Source organism: Mixophyes fleayi, chromosome 3 (assembly GCF_038048845.1).
Source record: "Mixophyes fleayi isolate aMixFle1 chromosome 3, aMixFle1.hap1, whole genome shotgun sequence".
Classification (NCBI taxonomy): Eukaryota; Metazoa; Chordata; class Amphibia; order Anura; family Limnodynastidae; genus Mixophyes; species Mixophyes fleayi.
The window spans coordinates 279,003,704-279,023,024 of NC_134404.1; the positions used below are offsets into that span (position 1 = coordinate 279,003,704).

Genomic DNA, 19,321 nt, shown 5'->3' on the forward strand with positions numbered 1-19,321 from the left:
GTGCTCTGTCCTGCTGAGTCCAGTGGTGCTTTAGTCTTGTGCTTTGTTGTGCTAAGTCCATACAAATTTTATAATTATTAAAATCTCTTAAAAATTACTTATAAAAAAATTATACAAAATTAATAAAAAAATAAATATTTAAGCAGTTCTAAAGAATAGGTACTGCAATCTACATTACATTTACTACGTTGATTTTTAAGCAGTGCAAGAGAATAGGTACTGCAATCTATATTACATTTACTACGTTCAATTTTTAAGCAGTGCAAGAGAATAGGTACTGCAATCTATATTACATTTACTACGTTCAATTTTTAAGCAGTTCCAGAGAATAGGTACTGCAATCTATATTACATTTAATATGTTCAATTTTTAAGCAGTGCAAGAGAATAGGTACTGCAATCTATATTACATTTACTACGTTCAATTTTTAAGCAGTGCAAGAGAATAGGTACTGCAATCTATATTACATTTACTATGTTCAATTTTTAAGCAGTTCCAGAGAATAGGTACTGCAATCTATATTACATTTACTACGTTCAATTTTTAAGCAGTGCAAGAGAATAGGTACTGCAATCTATATTAGAAGAGAAAGTGAGGGAGGAGCTGGTAAACCATTGCGATTCCACCAAGCATGTAGCTCTTGTGGATGAAACCCTTCGTATGCTTTGATGATATATTGTGGCCCCGGTACCAAATTGGGTACCGGGGCCACTCCACTACGCAGTCCAGATAGATGCGTATCAACTACATTCAGTGTTGGGGGCAAATCCAAAGTTAATGAAAATGACCTGTCATCGTCAAAAACGAGGTATTGACGCGCTAGAACTACACCCTGTATATGCTGCAGAGGATGTAGGAGCAGGCAGCTGTGCAGTGGAATTCAGACCCGTTGAGGGTGATATATTGTGGCCCCGGTACCAAATTGGGTACCGGGCCCACTCCACTACGCAGTCCAGAAAGCTACCTCGGTGCAACGGTTTGGACTAAAAAGAATATTGTGAGGTGTGAGGTGTTCAGAATAGACTGGAAATTAGTGGAAATGATTGTTATTAAATGTTATTGAGGTTAATAATAGCGTAGGAGTGTAAAAAAAAAAACAAAAATGGATTTTAGCGCTTTTTATGCTTTTTTAAAAATAAATCAGAACCAAAACCTTTCGTCAGGTGTTTTGGCAAAACAAATCAGAACCAAAAACCTCAAGCTAATCAGAACCCAAAACCCAAAACACTAAAAGTGCCCGGTGCACACCCCTAATTTTTACTACATAGTTTGCAAATAAATTATACCAGGTTAGAGCACTGTAGCCCATTATTTAAATAGTACTGCCACTTAGAGATGCTCGAACCATTTGCATTTCAATTTTCAAACCGCAAATCGGTTCTAAGAGGGTAATTTAAATTCCAAGCGGTTTGCCACCGGCTGCGCACATTGCCACTTATTAAGGTATGGAGAGGGCCTTCACATACCATTCTAGAAGCACACTGCAACGCAACTCTCCGCATTGATTTCTCCCTAAGATTCAACAGAATTTCTCAAAATTTAGAACTGGATAAAAAAAATACCAAGAAAGTTGAACAGGTTTGAACATGTTCAAATCTGTTCAACAGTGCTTGAGCTAGTTTGCACTCATGCCAGCCAGTTCACACTTGTGTAAGGTACATTTTTTATAATATTGGAGCCTTTTCTTTACAAACTATACACTTTAAATGCAAAAGGTGAACCTACATTTTAATCCCCCTTCCACTAATTTCAATGCAAGTAGCTAACGTGAACCTTGCACTGCAAATGATAACGATATAAAAAAAAAAGCTAAGACAGCAATTCTGAAGATTCTGAATTGACAGTACAGTGGATGTGGGCTAACTCACCACATATTCATATAAAACCTATAATTATCCAGTTAGATAGCATTTTACTTCCTCCTAAATTAGTTCTTCATTCTGCTACCCCTGGACACAACAACACTTTTGTGCATGGTGTGTTTCCCATTTCTTAACAATGCTAACCAATAATTATTTTACAATTAAGCAGAATCTTTTTTAATTTTTTTTACTAATCCTCAGAAATTAAACCTTAATCTTGCCAGGCTCAGGGTTCTCTAAAATCGCACTGTTTTAAAAGGTTGCAGAGAATATATTTGGAAGCAGATTGAGGCAGCTTTATGGTCGATCTGCAGCACAAAAGCACCTATGGACCTGCCGTGAGGCACCTATGGTGTTAGAGGAAAAATCAGTGATGTACCATAACCATGGAGTGTCTTTGCATTCATTCCGTTGGCACTACGTGGCACATCGCATTGAACTGAATTCCTGCCAGTATGTTTTAAAATGCATGACAGTTAAATTAATTGAGGCTTACAGACAAGCTCAGCAATATATACTGCACCTTTATTCCATAATGTACGTTAAAGGGCCATTAAACCTAAACATTAATCTAGTTTAGAGGAAGCATACGATCCAATATTATGAGAGTTCTTGGTTTGCAACTATCTTTGCTATCTAGCAGAAAGAACGTTTTACCATATGTCTTTTCAGGTGGTCTTCTTCAATAGTCTTCTAGGTAGGAAAGCTAATGTGTATGAAACAAAAAACTGTCCTTCACTGAAAAGTAATTTACCTGACCTGTTTTATGTACACTAGGCACAATATCATTTCTTTAAATGTATTACTCCCAAATGTAAATGTATACATGATCATAGTTAAAACTCATCATGTTCTGTGAAGTCTGTTTTTAGAAATTATGACCATGATCACGATGGGTATATTTCTCAAGAGGACTTTGAAAGCATCGCTGCTAACTTCCCGTTTCTGGACTCCTTCTGCGTTTTAGACAAGGATCAGTAAGTTGACTCACCCTTGTGATTGTTTAACTATATTATGATCTCATTGTTGGTATGGAAACTTTATAAGATGCACTTTGGCACAAGAAAGTGAAACAACATAATCTCCCCCACATATGTATTCAGTGTGGATTATAACAAAATCTATAGCAAACAGATATTTAGATATTTTAAAACTTTCTATTTTAAACACTAAATTGATCAGGTCACTGTAACTACTGATTGGTTATTATAGTTTACTTCCATGAGATGGGGGGGGGGGAGTATTAAAGAGGTTCTCTCAAATGTTGTTTTTTTTAGCACTGGTTTTTTTTTTTATGATTAATTAAAAAAGTGCTTTAGAGTTTATTCTCCACCCTGCACATCTTGGCTGAATACTAAGATGTCAAGACTTAACCTTTACAAGTTTATGTACTTGTACTTTTTTAACTTGTTTATAATTATTATTAATTACAGAAAATTTTCATGTACAGCAATAGTTGCAGAAACGAAAGATGAAGTTCTATTTTACAGTATTATGTAATTGTCAAGTTTTAAAACTTTACTGCATGCACAAATATAGAATGTCCAGTCTGTTGTATCATTCTATACATCTCCAGAACAAAATATACTTAGTATGAGGAAGCAGAAAAGAACATAGTGTTCTTGCATGCCACTGTTATTGTTGCCAAATGGTTACCTTGCTATATTGCTATCTGGATTTTTGGGGAAGTCTTCAATTTTAAGGTTTGCCCTATTTAGAATCTTACTTTTCTTTTTTCTGAATGCTTCAAAGGAAAATGATTTATATTGTGAACATTTTGTATACTGTTGCATACCATCTGTTTTCTTTAACCTCTTAATCCCTATATTGTTATCATTTTTAAAAAGTAATAAACAGTTAGGGATATCTTTATGAAAACCGTGGTGTGCATTGAGCAGGTCCCTAGCTGTGAATACATGCTTGTAAGTACAGATAAAAATCAGGAATCATTTAAATATCCAACCTTTACTCTCCTGACCTCTCAACCTCTCTCCCTCTCTCATCACCCGCTTGTCTGACTCAGGCGCGGGCTGGGAGATGGAAGCCCAGGGGGCACACAGACGGCTGCATCACATGAGACTGGAAGCGGCCACGTCATTGATGACGCAGGCGCATCGCCTGTTATGTGATGCGGCCGCCTGTGCGCTGACGCGGCCACATCCCATGTCCTCAGATGCGGCCGCCCGGGAAAATGCGGTATATTGCATCCGGGGGGCGGCCGGCCTACTCCCCCCCCCCCCCCGGCCCTAATAGCGGTCTGACTGAGCAGCCCGGAGCAGCCCGCCCCTGGTCTGACTGCCCCTCTGAGATCTCCACTTTGATGGCTGGATATTACCTCAAGCTCAACATATCCAATACTGAGCTCAGAGTTTTTCTACCGCCAGTGTCACATACCTTCCTCCTGTCTCCCTTAAGGTTGATGGTGGTGCTCTCTCCACTGTTCCTCATGCATGCTGCCCAAGGGTCATCATTGACTCATCCCTCAATATCAATCCCCACATCCAGTCCGTCCCCCAATCCTGTCCAAAATATGTTGTTTTCTCTTGCTGGATGCCACCAAGACCATCCTGGCATCTCCTGTCTTGATTATTGCAATATACTCCTCTCTGTCTAGCCTGTCACATGTCTAACCCCCTGATATCTGTCCTGAATGCAGTGTCATGGCTAATCTTCCTCTTCTGCCATTCCTCTTTGACTGTGCCTCTCTGCAAAGTCCCCATTGGTTCCCCATTCCCTCCAGAATACAATTTAAGCTGCTTACCCTCACCTATAAAGTCCTCTTTTATGCCTCCCCCTCCTACATCTACAACCTTTTCATGAAATACTCCCCTACTCTCCAACTGAGGTCAATGTCCTTCTCTTCTCCTCCTTCTCCTATCACCACCTCACACTCCTACCTTCAGGACTTTGCTGAATATTATGATTTAGAAACCACTTGTTTGCTCTTTTGAGCTAGCTAGGTTTTAAAAGTGGCAACGGCCAGCAGCATGGGGTTCATGCAGTATGTGTAAATGTGAGATTAAGATAATTCATATTCTCCACACACATTAAACTGCACAAATATGTATCCCTGTCCTTATAAGGGCAGATAAATTGTAAACAGAATATTTTATTCAAATATTGCAAATCCATTTACTGAGTAATTTTATACATATGAAATGTTAGAACTATTAATTTGCTATTTTAATAGTGTTAATTCTTTGCTTTTTCCACAGAGATGGCCTAATCAGCAAAGATGAAATGATGGCCTATTTTCTGAGGGCCAAGTCTCAGTTTCACTGTAAAATGGGACCTGGGTTCCTTCACAATTTCCAGGAGATGACCTATCTAAAACCAACCTTTTGTGAGCACTGTGCAGGATTTGTACGTTTTATTTTATTGCATTGTAAATACGTTTTACAGCCAGAACTGTTAGAGGTTATTACATTACATTGTATGGTGGTCTTCTTCAGTGATATAGATGTAATGTATTTGCATTGTGTGAGAAGAAATAGCAACAGTATTACTGTTGCAGAGTAAAATGTCCAAATATATAACTATATATACACTATATGGACAAAAGTATTCAGACGCTTGACCATTATACCAACAGGGACTGTAATGACATTGTATTCAAATACATATACTTTAATATGGAGTTGCTCATCCTTTTGCAGCGATAACAGCTTCCACTCTTCTTGGAAGGTTTTCCACAAGATGTTTGCGTGTGTCTGTGGAAAATTGTGCCCATTCATTCTGTAGAGCATTTATGAGGTTCGGCACTGATGTTGGACCAGAAAGCCTGGCTCACAATCTCCGCTCCAGTTCATCCCAAAGGTGTTTGATGGGGTTATGGTCAGGGCTCTGTGTGGGACAGTCAAGTTTTTCCACACTAAACTCATCAAACCATGTCTTTCCACAGTCATGTCGGAATAGAAAAGGGCCTTCCCCAAGCTATTGCCACAAAGTTGGAAGCATAGCATTGTCCAAAATGACTTGGTATGGTGAAGCATTAAGATTGCCCTTCACTGGAGATAAGGGGCCTAGCTCAAACCCTGAAAAACAGCCCCATACCATTATCACTCCTCCACCAAACTTCACAGTTGGCATAATTCTGTCAGGCAGGTAACGTTCTCCCGGCATCCGCCAACCCAGACTCGCCCATCTGACTGCCAAATAGAGAAGCGTGATTCGTCACTCCACAGAACATGTTTCCACTTCTCCACAGTCCAATGTTGGTGTGCTTTACACCACTCCATCCGATGCTTAGCATTGGTCTTGGTGATGTGAGGCTTGCATGCAGCTGCTCGGCCATGGAAACACATTTCATTAAGCTCCTGCAGCTCAGTTTTTACATTAATGCCAGTAGAAGTTCAGAACTTTTCAGCTATGGAATCAGCAGAGCATTGGCAACTTTTACGCACCATGCTCCTTAGCAGTCGTTGAACCTGCTCTGTGATTTTACGTGGTCTTACGCTTCGTGGCTGAGTTGCTGTTGTTCCTAAACACTTCCACTTTCTAATAATATCACTTACAGTTGACCATGGAATATCCAGCAGGGATGAAATTTCACGAACCGCCTTATTGTTAAGGTGGAATCCTATCACAGAACCATGCTTGAAGTCACTGAGCTCTTCAGAACAACCCATTTTGTATCACAAATGTTTGCAAATGGAGACTACATAGCTAGGTTTTTGATTTTATACACCTCTGGCAACGGGTCTGATTGAACCGCCTCAGTTCAATAATTAATAACTGTGGCCAAATACATTTGTCCTTATAGTGTATTTAACAAACAAATGGATGCATTCTCAGGATTTGAATGGATCAACTTAAAAATTGTAGACAATAAAGAATATTTACTATAAAAATTACCACTCAAGTAGTATCTGTTCACCTTTATACCATTTAATAACCCAGGTGAAGTTCAGATCCAGGTGACGTTAGATATACATATATATATTTTATCAAGTATTATGTAAGAAAAAAAAACAGTCCACACTTATCCTTTAAATAGAAATAATGTAGAAATTATAAGATAGGTAGAATGAGTATTGTACGGTGTGAATGATGATTTACAATAACTGATAACTTCCAATTCAGGAATTATTGCAGTCCATAAAAGACATTTACAGTATGTGTATTTTGCCTGGCCTTTACAATTCATCTCAGAGAACCCAAAAATAAAACCCTGCTGATCTGCATTTATTTATATAATGCTCAGAAATTGTTTTGTTAAAAAACTGTGTGAACAGATATGTTTTTGCTTGTGTTTGTACATATAGAAACCATGTCAGGTTTTCAGGATACAAAATAAAAAAGTAATAAAAAGTAATAAAACCAAGAGAAAAACAGTAATGCTCTAAATATACATTAGATCCAATAGAGGGAGAATTGTCCAATTAACTAGACAATCTCAAGCTACTTACAGCTAAAAGAAGCTATGATATGTCACAAGATAGCACAGAGTCTCTGATTAATCCTTAGCGAGGTTGCACTGTTCACTGCAATAAATACTACTTAATGTGTGTTTTAGCATCACTTTGATTATAATAACACCAGCTAGACATGTCCACGGTGTGTTAGGAAAGATAGACTTCTGATTATTTATTTTGTAGTTACACACTTATACCTTTTGGATTTTGGAAGCATGCACTTTCTGAGAAGCTTGGAAAGACATCAGTAAAAATAAATCCACATGCATTGGAGCTGTTGAAGACAGGATGGGTGTTGGTATATCCTGTTTATATTAGTGTAGCAATAGCTATTTCCTTCTGCATGACCTGGTTTTCCTTCTTGATTCCCTTACTGCATTCATTAACCTGCTTTGTTTTATTTTCAGCTATGGGGTATAATCAAACAAGGATATAAGTGCAAAGGTAAATATCAAGTGACCTATTATCAGTGTGTGCATTATTGATGTAACGTATCAACAGGACACCCATGAGAATAAACAATATATACATTTGTTATTTTTTTTACATTAGTAAGACTAATTTATGATGCACACTGGATTTGCACCTGTATCTAGATGGTCTGCCCTTCTTATATAAAGACTCATGCCGCTGCAAACTGGAAGTGCACTTAGATGTGCGGTGAGATGGAAAACATGTGTAGAGGTGCACTGTGCAAAAGTGTAAACCACATTAAGAAACAACCTCCTTGCACTTAAGAGCCACCCCAATCATTCAATTAAAGGTTTTTTTTTGTTTTTTTTAAATACTACATGCTTTAGCCTTATTTACAGATTAACTAAATAATCATGAGAGTGAGTGGACATCTTTTTTGGAGGCACTTTTGTGCATTTGAAGATTTTTTTTTTTTTTCAATAGTCAAGGCCCAGAAATGTGCTTCTTCGCAGAAGAGCAACTGAAATGCGCAAAATTCATAGTGGAAATGGCTATGCAGACCTCTGCACACCAAGAAATGCCTCTAAAAATGCACCCCTGCACTTCTTTATGTAATTTTAAATACCTTGCTCAGTAAAATATAACCTTGTATTTGCTGTGCTCCGCAAAATTAGGGACACAAGTGCAAAGAACACTACCACTCCACTAAACTCCTTCCATTCTGTTCTCTTTGTTCTGCTTCTTTGCAAGGCATCTTTGCCCAAACTTTATTGCTAGCAGTTATTTACATAAACTTCTAGAACAAGAGAACAGAGGTCTTCGCCTATAGCAGCCGTCTTTCCCGTAGAGCTTGTTGCGCTCACAGGTACTTGCGTGCCCCCAGGTCTTAGCTCTTAGCATAGTAGAAGTTTTTCTGCAATACCGCAGCTGTTAGGTAGGAGGCGAAAGCCAAGAACAGGAGTGGATGGTCAGGAGCAGTCGAGGGTCAAGGGTTCGTAGCAAGCTGCAGAAACAGGAACAGGCCAAAGGGTCAGGGCTGGCAGCGAGCAAGGATATCCAGTAACAAAGCCAAAGGTCAGGGCAATCAGCATACAAGCAGGGTGCAGAAACAAGCAATGGTTACACCAGGAGTCAGAATCAAACAGACGGAGTATCCACTGCACATGGAGCAGGTCAGCTAGTGGTTCACAAAACGCTATATCCAGAAGGAAGTCTAAGCCCTCCATGCCTTATATACATATGAATAAGGAAAGAGGCAGCACAGTGGTCAGGCTAGTCAAGTCGCAGGAGTGATTTATGGAGCATCCCAGCTGTTGCCCTGGTGACAGCTTGGAAGAAAGAGCGGAAGTGATGTCCCGGCTGTTGCACTTCCATGGCAACAGACGAGCTACAGCGGCTCATAACACCAAAACAATGCATGCATCGTCATCAAAGAGGTATTCGCAAAATGCCTCAGCTGTTTTGCATTCTGTAAATGAAGATGTTAGTATTTAATAAAGCACTTACAAAGGCTTAAAGTGAATAGTAAACCGTACACTTCTTGGAATGTTTAAACAATTACTTCAACAGCTCTATGTATTCAGTGCACAGCTCTGCAAGTAAGAAAGGACAAGCGGATGCAGATTCCCTGATGAAATAATTTATAAGAATAGATAATCAGGGGGTCAGAGTTAATTAGGCTATTTTGGTTCCTAAACATGAGATGCTTTGTAAAACATATTTAAATAAATGAGAGATGTAATTGGAAAACTGGAAGAATGCTTTCTCCTGTGGACCTCTTGAGATCCTCTTAAATATATTATCTGCAAATAATTAGTATTAAAAATGTACAGGTCCCTTTAATTTATTATTATTATGATTTAGTTAAATAGTACCAACCTATTACTGAGTATTGTAAAGTCCCAGACTATTTGATTGCCATCATTCTTGGACCCGATGGAGCTTATTATCCCTACCTCAGGTCTGCAAACAAACACACTAAGGACCATTTACTCAGATGCCACACAACTTACTTCCCATACAAAAAAATGAAAAAATAGTAAAAGTTTGATAAATTTAGCTCCTTAAAGAGAAAAAGGTAATTGAAACCCCAAATACAGCAACATAAATTTTGTATTGTTTATTTACACAAGCTTCATTCTGTTTCAGATTGTGGTGCCAATTGCCATAAACAGTGTAAAGACCTTCTTGTTCTGGCATGCAGAAAACTATCCAGAGGAGCTTCTATAGGCAGCAGTCATGGTTCCCTTCCCAGCAGTCCATCACTGGCTCCAGGTATTTACATTCCCATCTCCAGTCATGTTGTCTGTATAGAAGACAAAGAGGAAATGTCTGCATGCTGAACTCTGCAGAACTCATTTTATCCACTTATATTGCCATATGATCTGTAATTTTTTTTACACAGAGCAATTGATAGAAACGCACTGTAACATGCAGCAAAGTTATGTCACTTTCACATTAATCTAATACACATTATCTGTTTTTTAGCACAAGATGAGGTCTTTGAATTTCCCTCTTCTGTAAGAGAAAGTAAAGATCTGGATGGACGGGCAATAACTCTGGTTACAGGCTCTTCTAGGAAGATTTCAGTGCGATTACAGCGGTCAACGACCAGCCAGGCAACACAAACAGATCCAGTGTGGCCTGATTCTGGCTGGAGCGACACTGGGTCTCATACTTTTCCAAAGATGAAATGCAAGTTCTATGGCAAGTCAACAAAGAACAAAGGTTTTGCTAAATGGGAGAATGAAAAGCCAAACCTGCACCCAAACATGGACATTATGGAAGTACAGATTATGGAACACCTTCAAGATCACAATGGGACAAAGAACCAGGAGGATCTAGACAGTACAGAAGTAATATATATTATGTCAATTTGTGCATAAATAAGTGTATTCAATCCAAAAGATTACATTATGTATCTCATGTCCATCACTAGGGTTCTATGGCAGATTAAAAATGGGTGTTCGGAGCAGCCCATTGTCTAGGCCAGTTAGTGGACCGGGACCTAAGCCCCAAACTCAGCACTTAAAGTAGTACCATCACAAAATAATAGCCGCATTGTGGGCCTGATGTATATGCTAATGAACTTTTGGGAATTTTATCCCTGTTATAGTAGTATTGGGCTTGTTGCGTACATCAATATATCTGTGGAGAAGGACTTGCTGTCTATTCTACTGAATGTGGAAACTCAAAAGTGGTCCACAGTAAATATTAAACAGCAATAAGTATTTCATTTGATGGTCAAGCCATGGAAAAATTTTGCCCACAATTTTCATATTTGGCCAATACCCAGGTCAATTGGTGGTTTTAATTCATCCCTGGTTGGGTGTATTAATAAGGTTTATGAACACATCATTTCACATGTTGACAAATTTCTGTTAGCCAAAATTGTTCTATTGAATATGAACATATTAGTAGAACACAAACAGAAGTACCTTCAATTTTACTACTCTAATCAATCCTGTGTGTTCCTCTTTTTTACTATCTGTTCACAGGACAGTTGATCACCTTCTGTAAACTGAAAACAACACAAACAGTGACAATGGATGGAAAATCCCACTATGTAGCGATGGATATCAGAAAATTTAGTTGCACTTGGCAATAAAAAGAATATCCAAGATATATATCTGGTAAAATGCACTATTTGTCCTTTTGAGCTTCAAATGGACTTTTCTCACTGAAACAACAATTACTCCAACAGGTGTTAAACGTGGAAAGAAGACACTGCTAATGGATTCCAAAGTTTGTTCTCTCTTCTCGAGTGTTCTGTTCCATTACATTCCGACACTTGTTCTGTATATACATAATTTAGTTTTATTGTGATCTTTTATAAAGATGTGATTGGTATTTATTTTTAAGAGAGCAAATGAACATTCATGAAGTATTATTTAATACCCCTCCCCCATTTTAAAGAACATATATTTATGGCATATTAGTCTTTTGAAAATATTGAAATTCCCAAAATGCTGTTCTGGCACTCATTTTTAAGGCCTTTCCTCAACAAGACTGGTTAGTTGGAGCTTGCTGATAGAAAATGTGGTAGGGCTAGCTGAGGCATTTACATTTTTGAAGATTATGTTAGTTATTTATTTGTAAGGCTTTCAAACCTTATGCAGGATGGACCTATGTGCATTTAACCCATATGCTATGTATCACATGACTTTACACTACACCCATTGAGTGCATTGATATATTATAAGATGTTATCAACTGGTTGCAAAAACTCCTGCAAATTCTCCATGCAACCCTTCAGACTGGGGCATTCAAAATACACTTTGTGCCACTTGCATCTAGCAGTAGCCTTGAAAATTAAATGAACCAACTAAAGTGCAGTATGCATTTTGTTGTCCAATTTCATTATCATGGATAATGATAATGAAAAAAAACAAACAAAACAAAAATAAAAATTGCATAGTCATCAAGACATGTATATGTAGTCCGGGGAAAGTAATTACTAAATACTATAAAAAAAAGAATAATAATAATCAGGCGTGTGCCTAAAATGAGACTAAAGCAGCTGTCACAGATCGCATGTTTTTTTTGTTTTTGTTTGAGGGTGTAGGCAGCAAAATTAAATTATTCTGCTCAAACAAAGTTTGAGATTAATTCGAAGGACAAGCTTACTGTTCATACACTTTTTGTAGGATGGAATTACCCACCTTCAGTATCTATTATCCTTCTCTGTGCTCTGGGGACCCTTGATAAAATCAGGACCCCACAAAATAGGACCCAATCAGAGTAAGCTCAGATGACCTTTATATCAGAATCATACAGTATCTCTACCTATTCCCCATGCAGACTCATTTTACCACTTCAGTCAACTGACAGAACATATGATCCTGGCACAATTACTGTTGCTGCTAAGCCATTCACATGTCTGTGAGACGAAGCTGCATAAGTAAATGCTTGGGGTGAGTGTGGAAGAGCACTCTGCTCCGCAGTATGGGTCTTCCTTTGAGGATACACAATTTTATCAGTGGTCCCCCTCAGTGCAGATGTCCGAGAAGATTGTTAAAAGTGGATTTGTCCTTTAAACTCACAACTGGTTTAACTTGCAGGTACAAATTGCAATCAACATATTAAAAATTAATGACAGTATATTATAAAGAATACATAGAAACCAAAAGTAGCTACAGAACACTTCAATAATGTTCACACTACTGCTGTATATTTATTAACAGGTTTCCTTAAATCACTGGATACACTTATTGCATTGTGTTTGTTCCTTAATGTTATTTAAAAAAAAAAGCAAAATACAGTTTTTGAATGTTCATGTTTTATGTTATACTAGCAAAAGTCATCTAGCCACTGCCAGATTTGAAGCATAATTGTTTCAATAAAGTGTTGATTTCAAATTTAAGTAGATGACTGTTGTCGGTGAATGGGCATAAAAACACAAATGAACGTGCTGGTAAAGACATAAGCAGGTGGCATGGGAAGAAAGAAATACACAGGGAAGAGATGCAGATGGGGGTGTGAAGCACATCTACTGTATATAAAGCCTCGCACCCATACAGAGCATGTCTCAGTCAAATACATACAGAGACCCTCAATAAGACTGGGTACACACTACAGGTTTTTGCAGCCAATTATCGGGGCAAACACTCGCAAACCAACCGTTAGGCCCGATATCACAGTAGTGTGTACACTTACATGCTGACCGATAGTCGCTCCAAAGCACCAATTGTCGGATCATTTGGCTGGTTGGTAAAGCTAATAATCTTGTTCCAATCACCTTCTGATCCTGTAGTGTGTATACACTCATGATCACATTCTCCATAGAGTTTACAGAGTCATGATCTTTTCAGCTGATGCTGGCAATTAACATCAGCTGCTGTCTCAGTGAATAAATGTAGAGAGCGCTGTAGGAGGAATAATTCTTCCGTTCATTCTGAGACTGAATATTTTGTTTCATTAACAGAAGGTAACGAAATTTGTAATGATATTGTGGAAAAGTCAAAGTTTATTTTGGCAGTTAACGCATGAATGAAGGAATTAATATTTTTCTGTCATTCTCTAAACGATTAGAGGACCAGATGAAGAGCACAGATCAAAAGGTAAATTGTGTATAATGTGTACGCATGAATCGCCCAACCAATCAGACCTACAGTTATAGGTACAATTGTTGTAGTTAACAGATTGGTTGGAAAATTCTATAGCGTGTACCTAACCTAACACGTTTTACCACAACACCACCTTTGCACTTCAGTCCCTGCTGCCTATTTCCACAATAGACAGCTATGAAGTAAGATCACAATGCTGGCTCTATTACCAGTTTTGATAAATATTCATGTGAACACCTCTGCTGAATGATACATAAGAGCACCCTGTGGCTTGTATTAAACATATAGTGGGTAATCTGGTTAGTATATATACATATGGGATGTCCTTAGGCTGCTATATAATCATGTAATCACACCTGACTACTGTGTAATATTGTGTCACAGTATTGACTTCTTATATTAACAAATGGAAAACAAACTCTGCTTGTTGGTATATGTCACCAAGGGGTATGTTTACTAAACTGCGGGTTTGAAAAAGTGGAGATGTTGCTTATAGCAACCAATCTGATTCTATTTATCATTTATTTTGTACATTCTACACAATGAGAGCTAGAATCTGATTAAATGCTATAGGCAACATCTCCATTTTTTCAAACCCACAGTTTAGTAAATATACTCCCAAGTCTTTTCTTTGATGTGTCTAGGTAAGTGACACACAAAGGTGGCACTTCTAGGAAAACTCCCATTCACATCATCTTATAATATATAAACCGAGATAAAATGTCCCACAATTGATGATAACAACCATCTAATACACATCCAATAAAATTTTTGAAAAAGGAGCACAAAACATGTCATACAATTATGTTAGTCCTCCAGAGCAGCCACAATTGTTCCAGCTGTGAATTACAATTCATCCACCTCTGCCTTCTAAAATTAAATAACAACAAACTTATGCAGATTACTCAATTATGCAAGGTCAATCATTTTCATTGGATACTTAAGATTAATTTGCTTATGCTTCATTTTAATTTGTTGTGTTTTACATTATTTGGGCTGTATAATATTAAATGGTGGAATTTTACTTAACTCATGCCGGTTGTTGGTGAGAAGGGCTTGTGATTGGGCCCAAGTCTTGATTACCTCCTCTGGCCATTTGCACCTTTCAGGTGCTCTTTGCTATAAATGCCTGTCAAAAAGTCCTTTCCTACTTAATGAAATTAAAACAATCAAATGTAGGACAGTGATACATGTAATAAGTGCAATACAGCTATACTCTCTCTCATGAATAATTAATAGGCATAAATCATGAAATAATGTAGGAGAAAAACTAAATTGAAATTAATGAAGGGTTGGTCCTAAAATGTTAGTAGAATCAACTAGTGACATTACTATTTTTTCCAGCTGGACTCACAATCCCACAAATATAGGCACAGATGGGTGTGTGCTTATTGTTATCTGATTTCATCATTCTTATTGACATCCCTACTGTCTCGTTTGCCACACAACTTTTTCCACTTACTTCCTCCTTTGGTCTCTCCCAGTCACTGTGAGAGACACTATCTTGACCTTGTCTTCTCCCATTTCTATTCCACCTATAGTTTCTCCAACTTGGCCTTCCTGTTCTCCGACCACAACCTCGTTTGCTTCAGGCATACCTTTGCTCAGACACCCTCACACCTAAGTCCACATGCACACAGTGACACCTAAATACTCTCAAACCCATCCACTTCTCATTTTCTCTAAAACAGCTACTTTCTCTATGACTAACGTGTCCTGCCCCATCAGGCTTACTCTACCCTCAGTTCATTATCTCCAGAAACTGAAGCCTCTCATCTAACCCTAAAACTTGTCCCCTTCACCCTCTTCCATCCCCGCTTGTCAACTCCATTGCCTCCACTGCATGCCCACTTTTAGCTCCCCTCTTCAAGTCGTCTCTCTCCATTGGCACATATCTAGTCTCCTTTAAAAACACGCTCATCTCACCAATAGTTAAAAAAACAAAGAAAAAACATCTCCTGTCCCAGCCTCCTTCCAATTACCACCCTATTTCTCTGGTCCCCTTTGCCTCCAAAATACTTGATCGACTTGTTTATAACAGCCTTTCTCTGTCACAAACCATAGCAAGAGTGACCTTTGCTGGTGTCCAGTGACATAGAACTGCTTATATAGTGAGAAATTAATATAATGCCTAACTTCCAAAGTGTTATAACTCACTGACATTTGCTGACCTGGCATCTAGACTGGGACAGTGAAGGAACAGGTGAATTCAGATTTGTGATTTACACTGCACTATTTGAATAACATGGAGGTAGTATCCTGATGGGAGGTGATGCCATTGCCAGATTAGTGAGACATTTCTAATTTGTGTTTAGAATACACTTGTTACTGATTATTCTTGAACCTATGGACAATTCCGATAAGCTACTTGTATATTCTAGGTACACTTGCTACTGTCTATAATTGTTGGTGCTCTAATTACTACCTCTACAGCCTGCTTGCTGGGCCTGAGTTTGGAATGTATCCCTGAGTTCTCTACATATCTTATGCACATATCGGTTACTTTTGTATTCCTGTAAAATCAACACTAACTAAGGATTGGTGTTGCAGACTACCCGGAAGTAAAGTTGGTCACCATTCCAGAACAACCTCAATCATCAGACCAGGTCTGCCTTTTTATATTTGTACTTATTGTACATTCTATGTATACAAATTACTATAAACAAAGACTTAATATTGGGTGTCAGTCAATTAGCAGCCACCTAGCTCCATTTCCTTACACTTTAATTTGCCCCCAACATTTCATTAAGACTGCACTAACAAAAGTGATCAATGATCTACTTACAGCAAACTCTAAGGGTCACTTCTATATGCTAATCCACCTAGACCTCTCCTGCACACCCTTCACTTAACTGATCTTCGTGACAAAGTTATTTCCTGGTTCACTTACTACCTATCAACTCACTCATTTAGTGATTGTACCTCAGGCACATACTCTCCTCTACTCTCTCTATCATGGGTTCCCTCAGGCTCTGTTGTTATCCCTCAAATTTTCTCCCTGAATTCCTCTTATTTGGGGGTTCCAATTCGTTCATTCATCATCCAGTACCACCTCTACACTGACAACACCCAAATCTACATCTCCTCCCCTGATCTCTCCCCTTCTGTAGTATCTTGTGTTATTCAACTATTTCTCTGATATCTCCACATGGATGGCAAACATATTCAAAACAGAGCTCATCATTCTCCCACCTTTGTGAGTCAGAACCTTCGCTAGGATCTCCCTCACCACTACTCACTCCTCACAGCCAGTCTCTCTTCTAGGCATGTTGTCTTCAAATGAGAAATATTGCAAAAATACCCCCTTTTCTAACCCAATATGCTACAAAACACTTCTCCACTCTCTCATCATTTTCTGCTTTGATTATAGCAACTTCCTTTTAACTGGTATTTCCCTCACAAATCTATCCCTGCTCCAATCCATCTGGAATACTGCAGAAAAATTAATCTTCCCCTCTCATCGCTACACATCTGTCGCACCACTTTTCAAATCCCTATACTGGCTATGGAATCCAATTCAAAATTACTCATGCTTACCTACAAAGCCCTCATCAACACCACCCCTTGGCTTACAGAATAACAACTTGGCAGGCTTGTATGAATGAAACAGTCTCTGAGAATCAGGGTTGAATACCTGTACTTGAATACAGTGGGTGTTGTAGGGGCAACTGCATTGATGAAAAGCTAGAGGGTGATGTGGTATAGTCCTGGGAAATTACAGACACTGAATAAAGCTTTAACTCAAATAAGAATCAGCCAGGATCAGAAACCTAAAGTGATGCAGGATACCAGAATACAAACTGGTAGAACACTGGAACAAAATCCTGATAAGGCTGGAGTCAAGAGAAGCAGTTTGAACAAAAAATGATCAGCAATGAGCAGTGCAAATGGTAGAAATATAAAACTAGGGAAGCAACAGTAGATAATCAGGTACTGAAGAGCAGATTAAACCTCTTAAAGGTAAAGTCCACAATGTTCAAAACAGCAGCACCGCCGATGGTATAGAGGAACTGCATGCCACAAAATGTTTAGGACATAGTCCAAACATAACCCCCACTATAAGGAGCAGATTCCAGATGCTCCAAAATGATTGTTTATTTTTTCTTTTTAGTTTTGTGTTCATATTTTGGCAACAAGATAGCTCTTTTATTAAAGTTAATTTGCATTTTTGGTTTAGTTTTCAATGTAAGGCACCAAAGTTGGTTTATGTGGTTTTGAGATGTACGATTTAAAATGTCACAATAAGACTTTAACTTTTGCTAAACACACGTTCATTCAAAGAAATCATACTTTAGGAGTCGAAGTGCTTTCTTTGTTGTCCAAGTAATGGCTTAATCATATAGTGAGCTAAGACTATATTTATCAAGCAGAAACAAGATCAATTATTATAGCTCCATAGAGTATAAATAGTAATTCATTATTTTTAATGGAAATTTAAGCAAATAAATCTTTTGCAAGAGTTATGGGTCACAGTGCAGAACTCACATTTCTCATTATCATAAAAAGGATAACAACCCCTATTAGTATTTCCTTGTGTGACTAGGACATAGTTATCTTAGTTCTTACTCCTGTCCTGTGTGTCCTGCCTAATTTCTTCTGCTATATTAATTTCTTAGTATTCTACCTAATAGACACATAGGGTATATTTACTAAACTACAGGTGTGAAAAAGTGGATATGTTGCCAATAGCAACCAATAAGATTTTAGCTGTCATTCTGTAGAATGTACTAAATAAATGATAACTAGAATCTGATTGGTTGCTATAGGCAACATCTCCACTTTTTCAAACCCGCAGTTTAGTAGCTATACCCTAGAGTTTTTTGATTAAGCCATCTTATAAATAGGCACTTCTCTGGATGGACATTATAATTTGAAGTTGGGAAAGGATTGGCAGTGACATCAATACATTTAAAGACTGATGATAAACAAAACTTCCTTATTAATGCAACATGAAAACCGGTAATGTCATGCAGTATGGGGTCTCTGGGGTTGATGGGAGAATATGCCCACTTTAGAACCTCCCCTCTGAAGCTCTTAAGTATGGAGGCTATTAAAGTCCTGCTGAGTGGTATCAGAATAAATAGAGCATTAGCAAAATTGATGCATCAAAGCCATGTATTATATAATGTCCCCATTGAAAAATTTGCTGCCACTTAGAGGATTTAACAGCAGGAGCATTGGGTGTGATGTTGGCTGGAACTTCGGTTGGAGCAATTCTCTCAGAATGCACTGATAGGGTAGAGGGTTAGTCCATAGGGTGTATTAAACACTTTCTCTGCATCCAAAGCAACACAAGTCTTTCTGACCCTTGGTAGGTTTATTCTAGAATGTTTAGTACTCTTCTGATGCTGTCTGATGTTTGTCTTCCCATCATAAATCCATCTTATTCGGGATGGACCATTTTTATAAGGAGATTTTTTCTATTTAGCATAGATTTTAGGTTGATATTGATTAAGGCATTTGGTCTATAATTTTTACATTTTGTTGGGTCTTTCCCTGGTTTGGGGATTGTGTATTGTTGAGCTTCCAACATTTTTCCTTAGAAAATTTTCCTTTTCAGAACATT

The 19,321-nt window shown here is 38.1% G+C and overlaps 1 protein-coding gene across 2 annotated transcripts in view; it reads left to right on the forward strand.

Moving 5' to 3' along the window:
- The window catches only part of RASGRP3 (RAS guanyl releasing protein 3), a 129,217-nt gene extending 116,165 nt beyond the window's left edge, over positions 1–13,052 (forward strand). For both annotated transcript variants that reach the window (XM_075203673.1, XM_075203672.1), the window contains exons 12-17: positions 2,724–2,839; positions 5,078–5,225; positions 7,684–7,720; positions 9,839–9,964; positions 10,178–10,545; positions 11,188–13,052. In XM_075203673.1, the coding sequence (XP_075059774.1) occupies positions 2,724–2,839; positions 5,078–5,225; positions 7,684–7,720; positions 9,839–9,964; positions 10,178–10,545; positions 11,188–11,196 (804 nt within the window). In that variant the 3' untranslated portion in view covers positions 11,197–13,052. The remainder of the gene's footprint in view (positions 1–2,723; positions 2,840–5,077; positions 5,226–7,683; positions 7,721–9,838; positions 9,965–10,177; positions 10,546–11,187) is intronic.
- Positions 13,053–19,321: the final 6,269 nt, after the last annotated feature.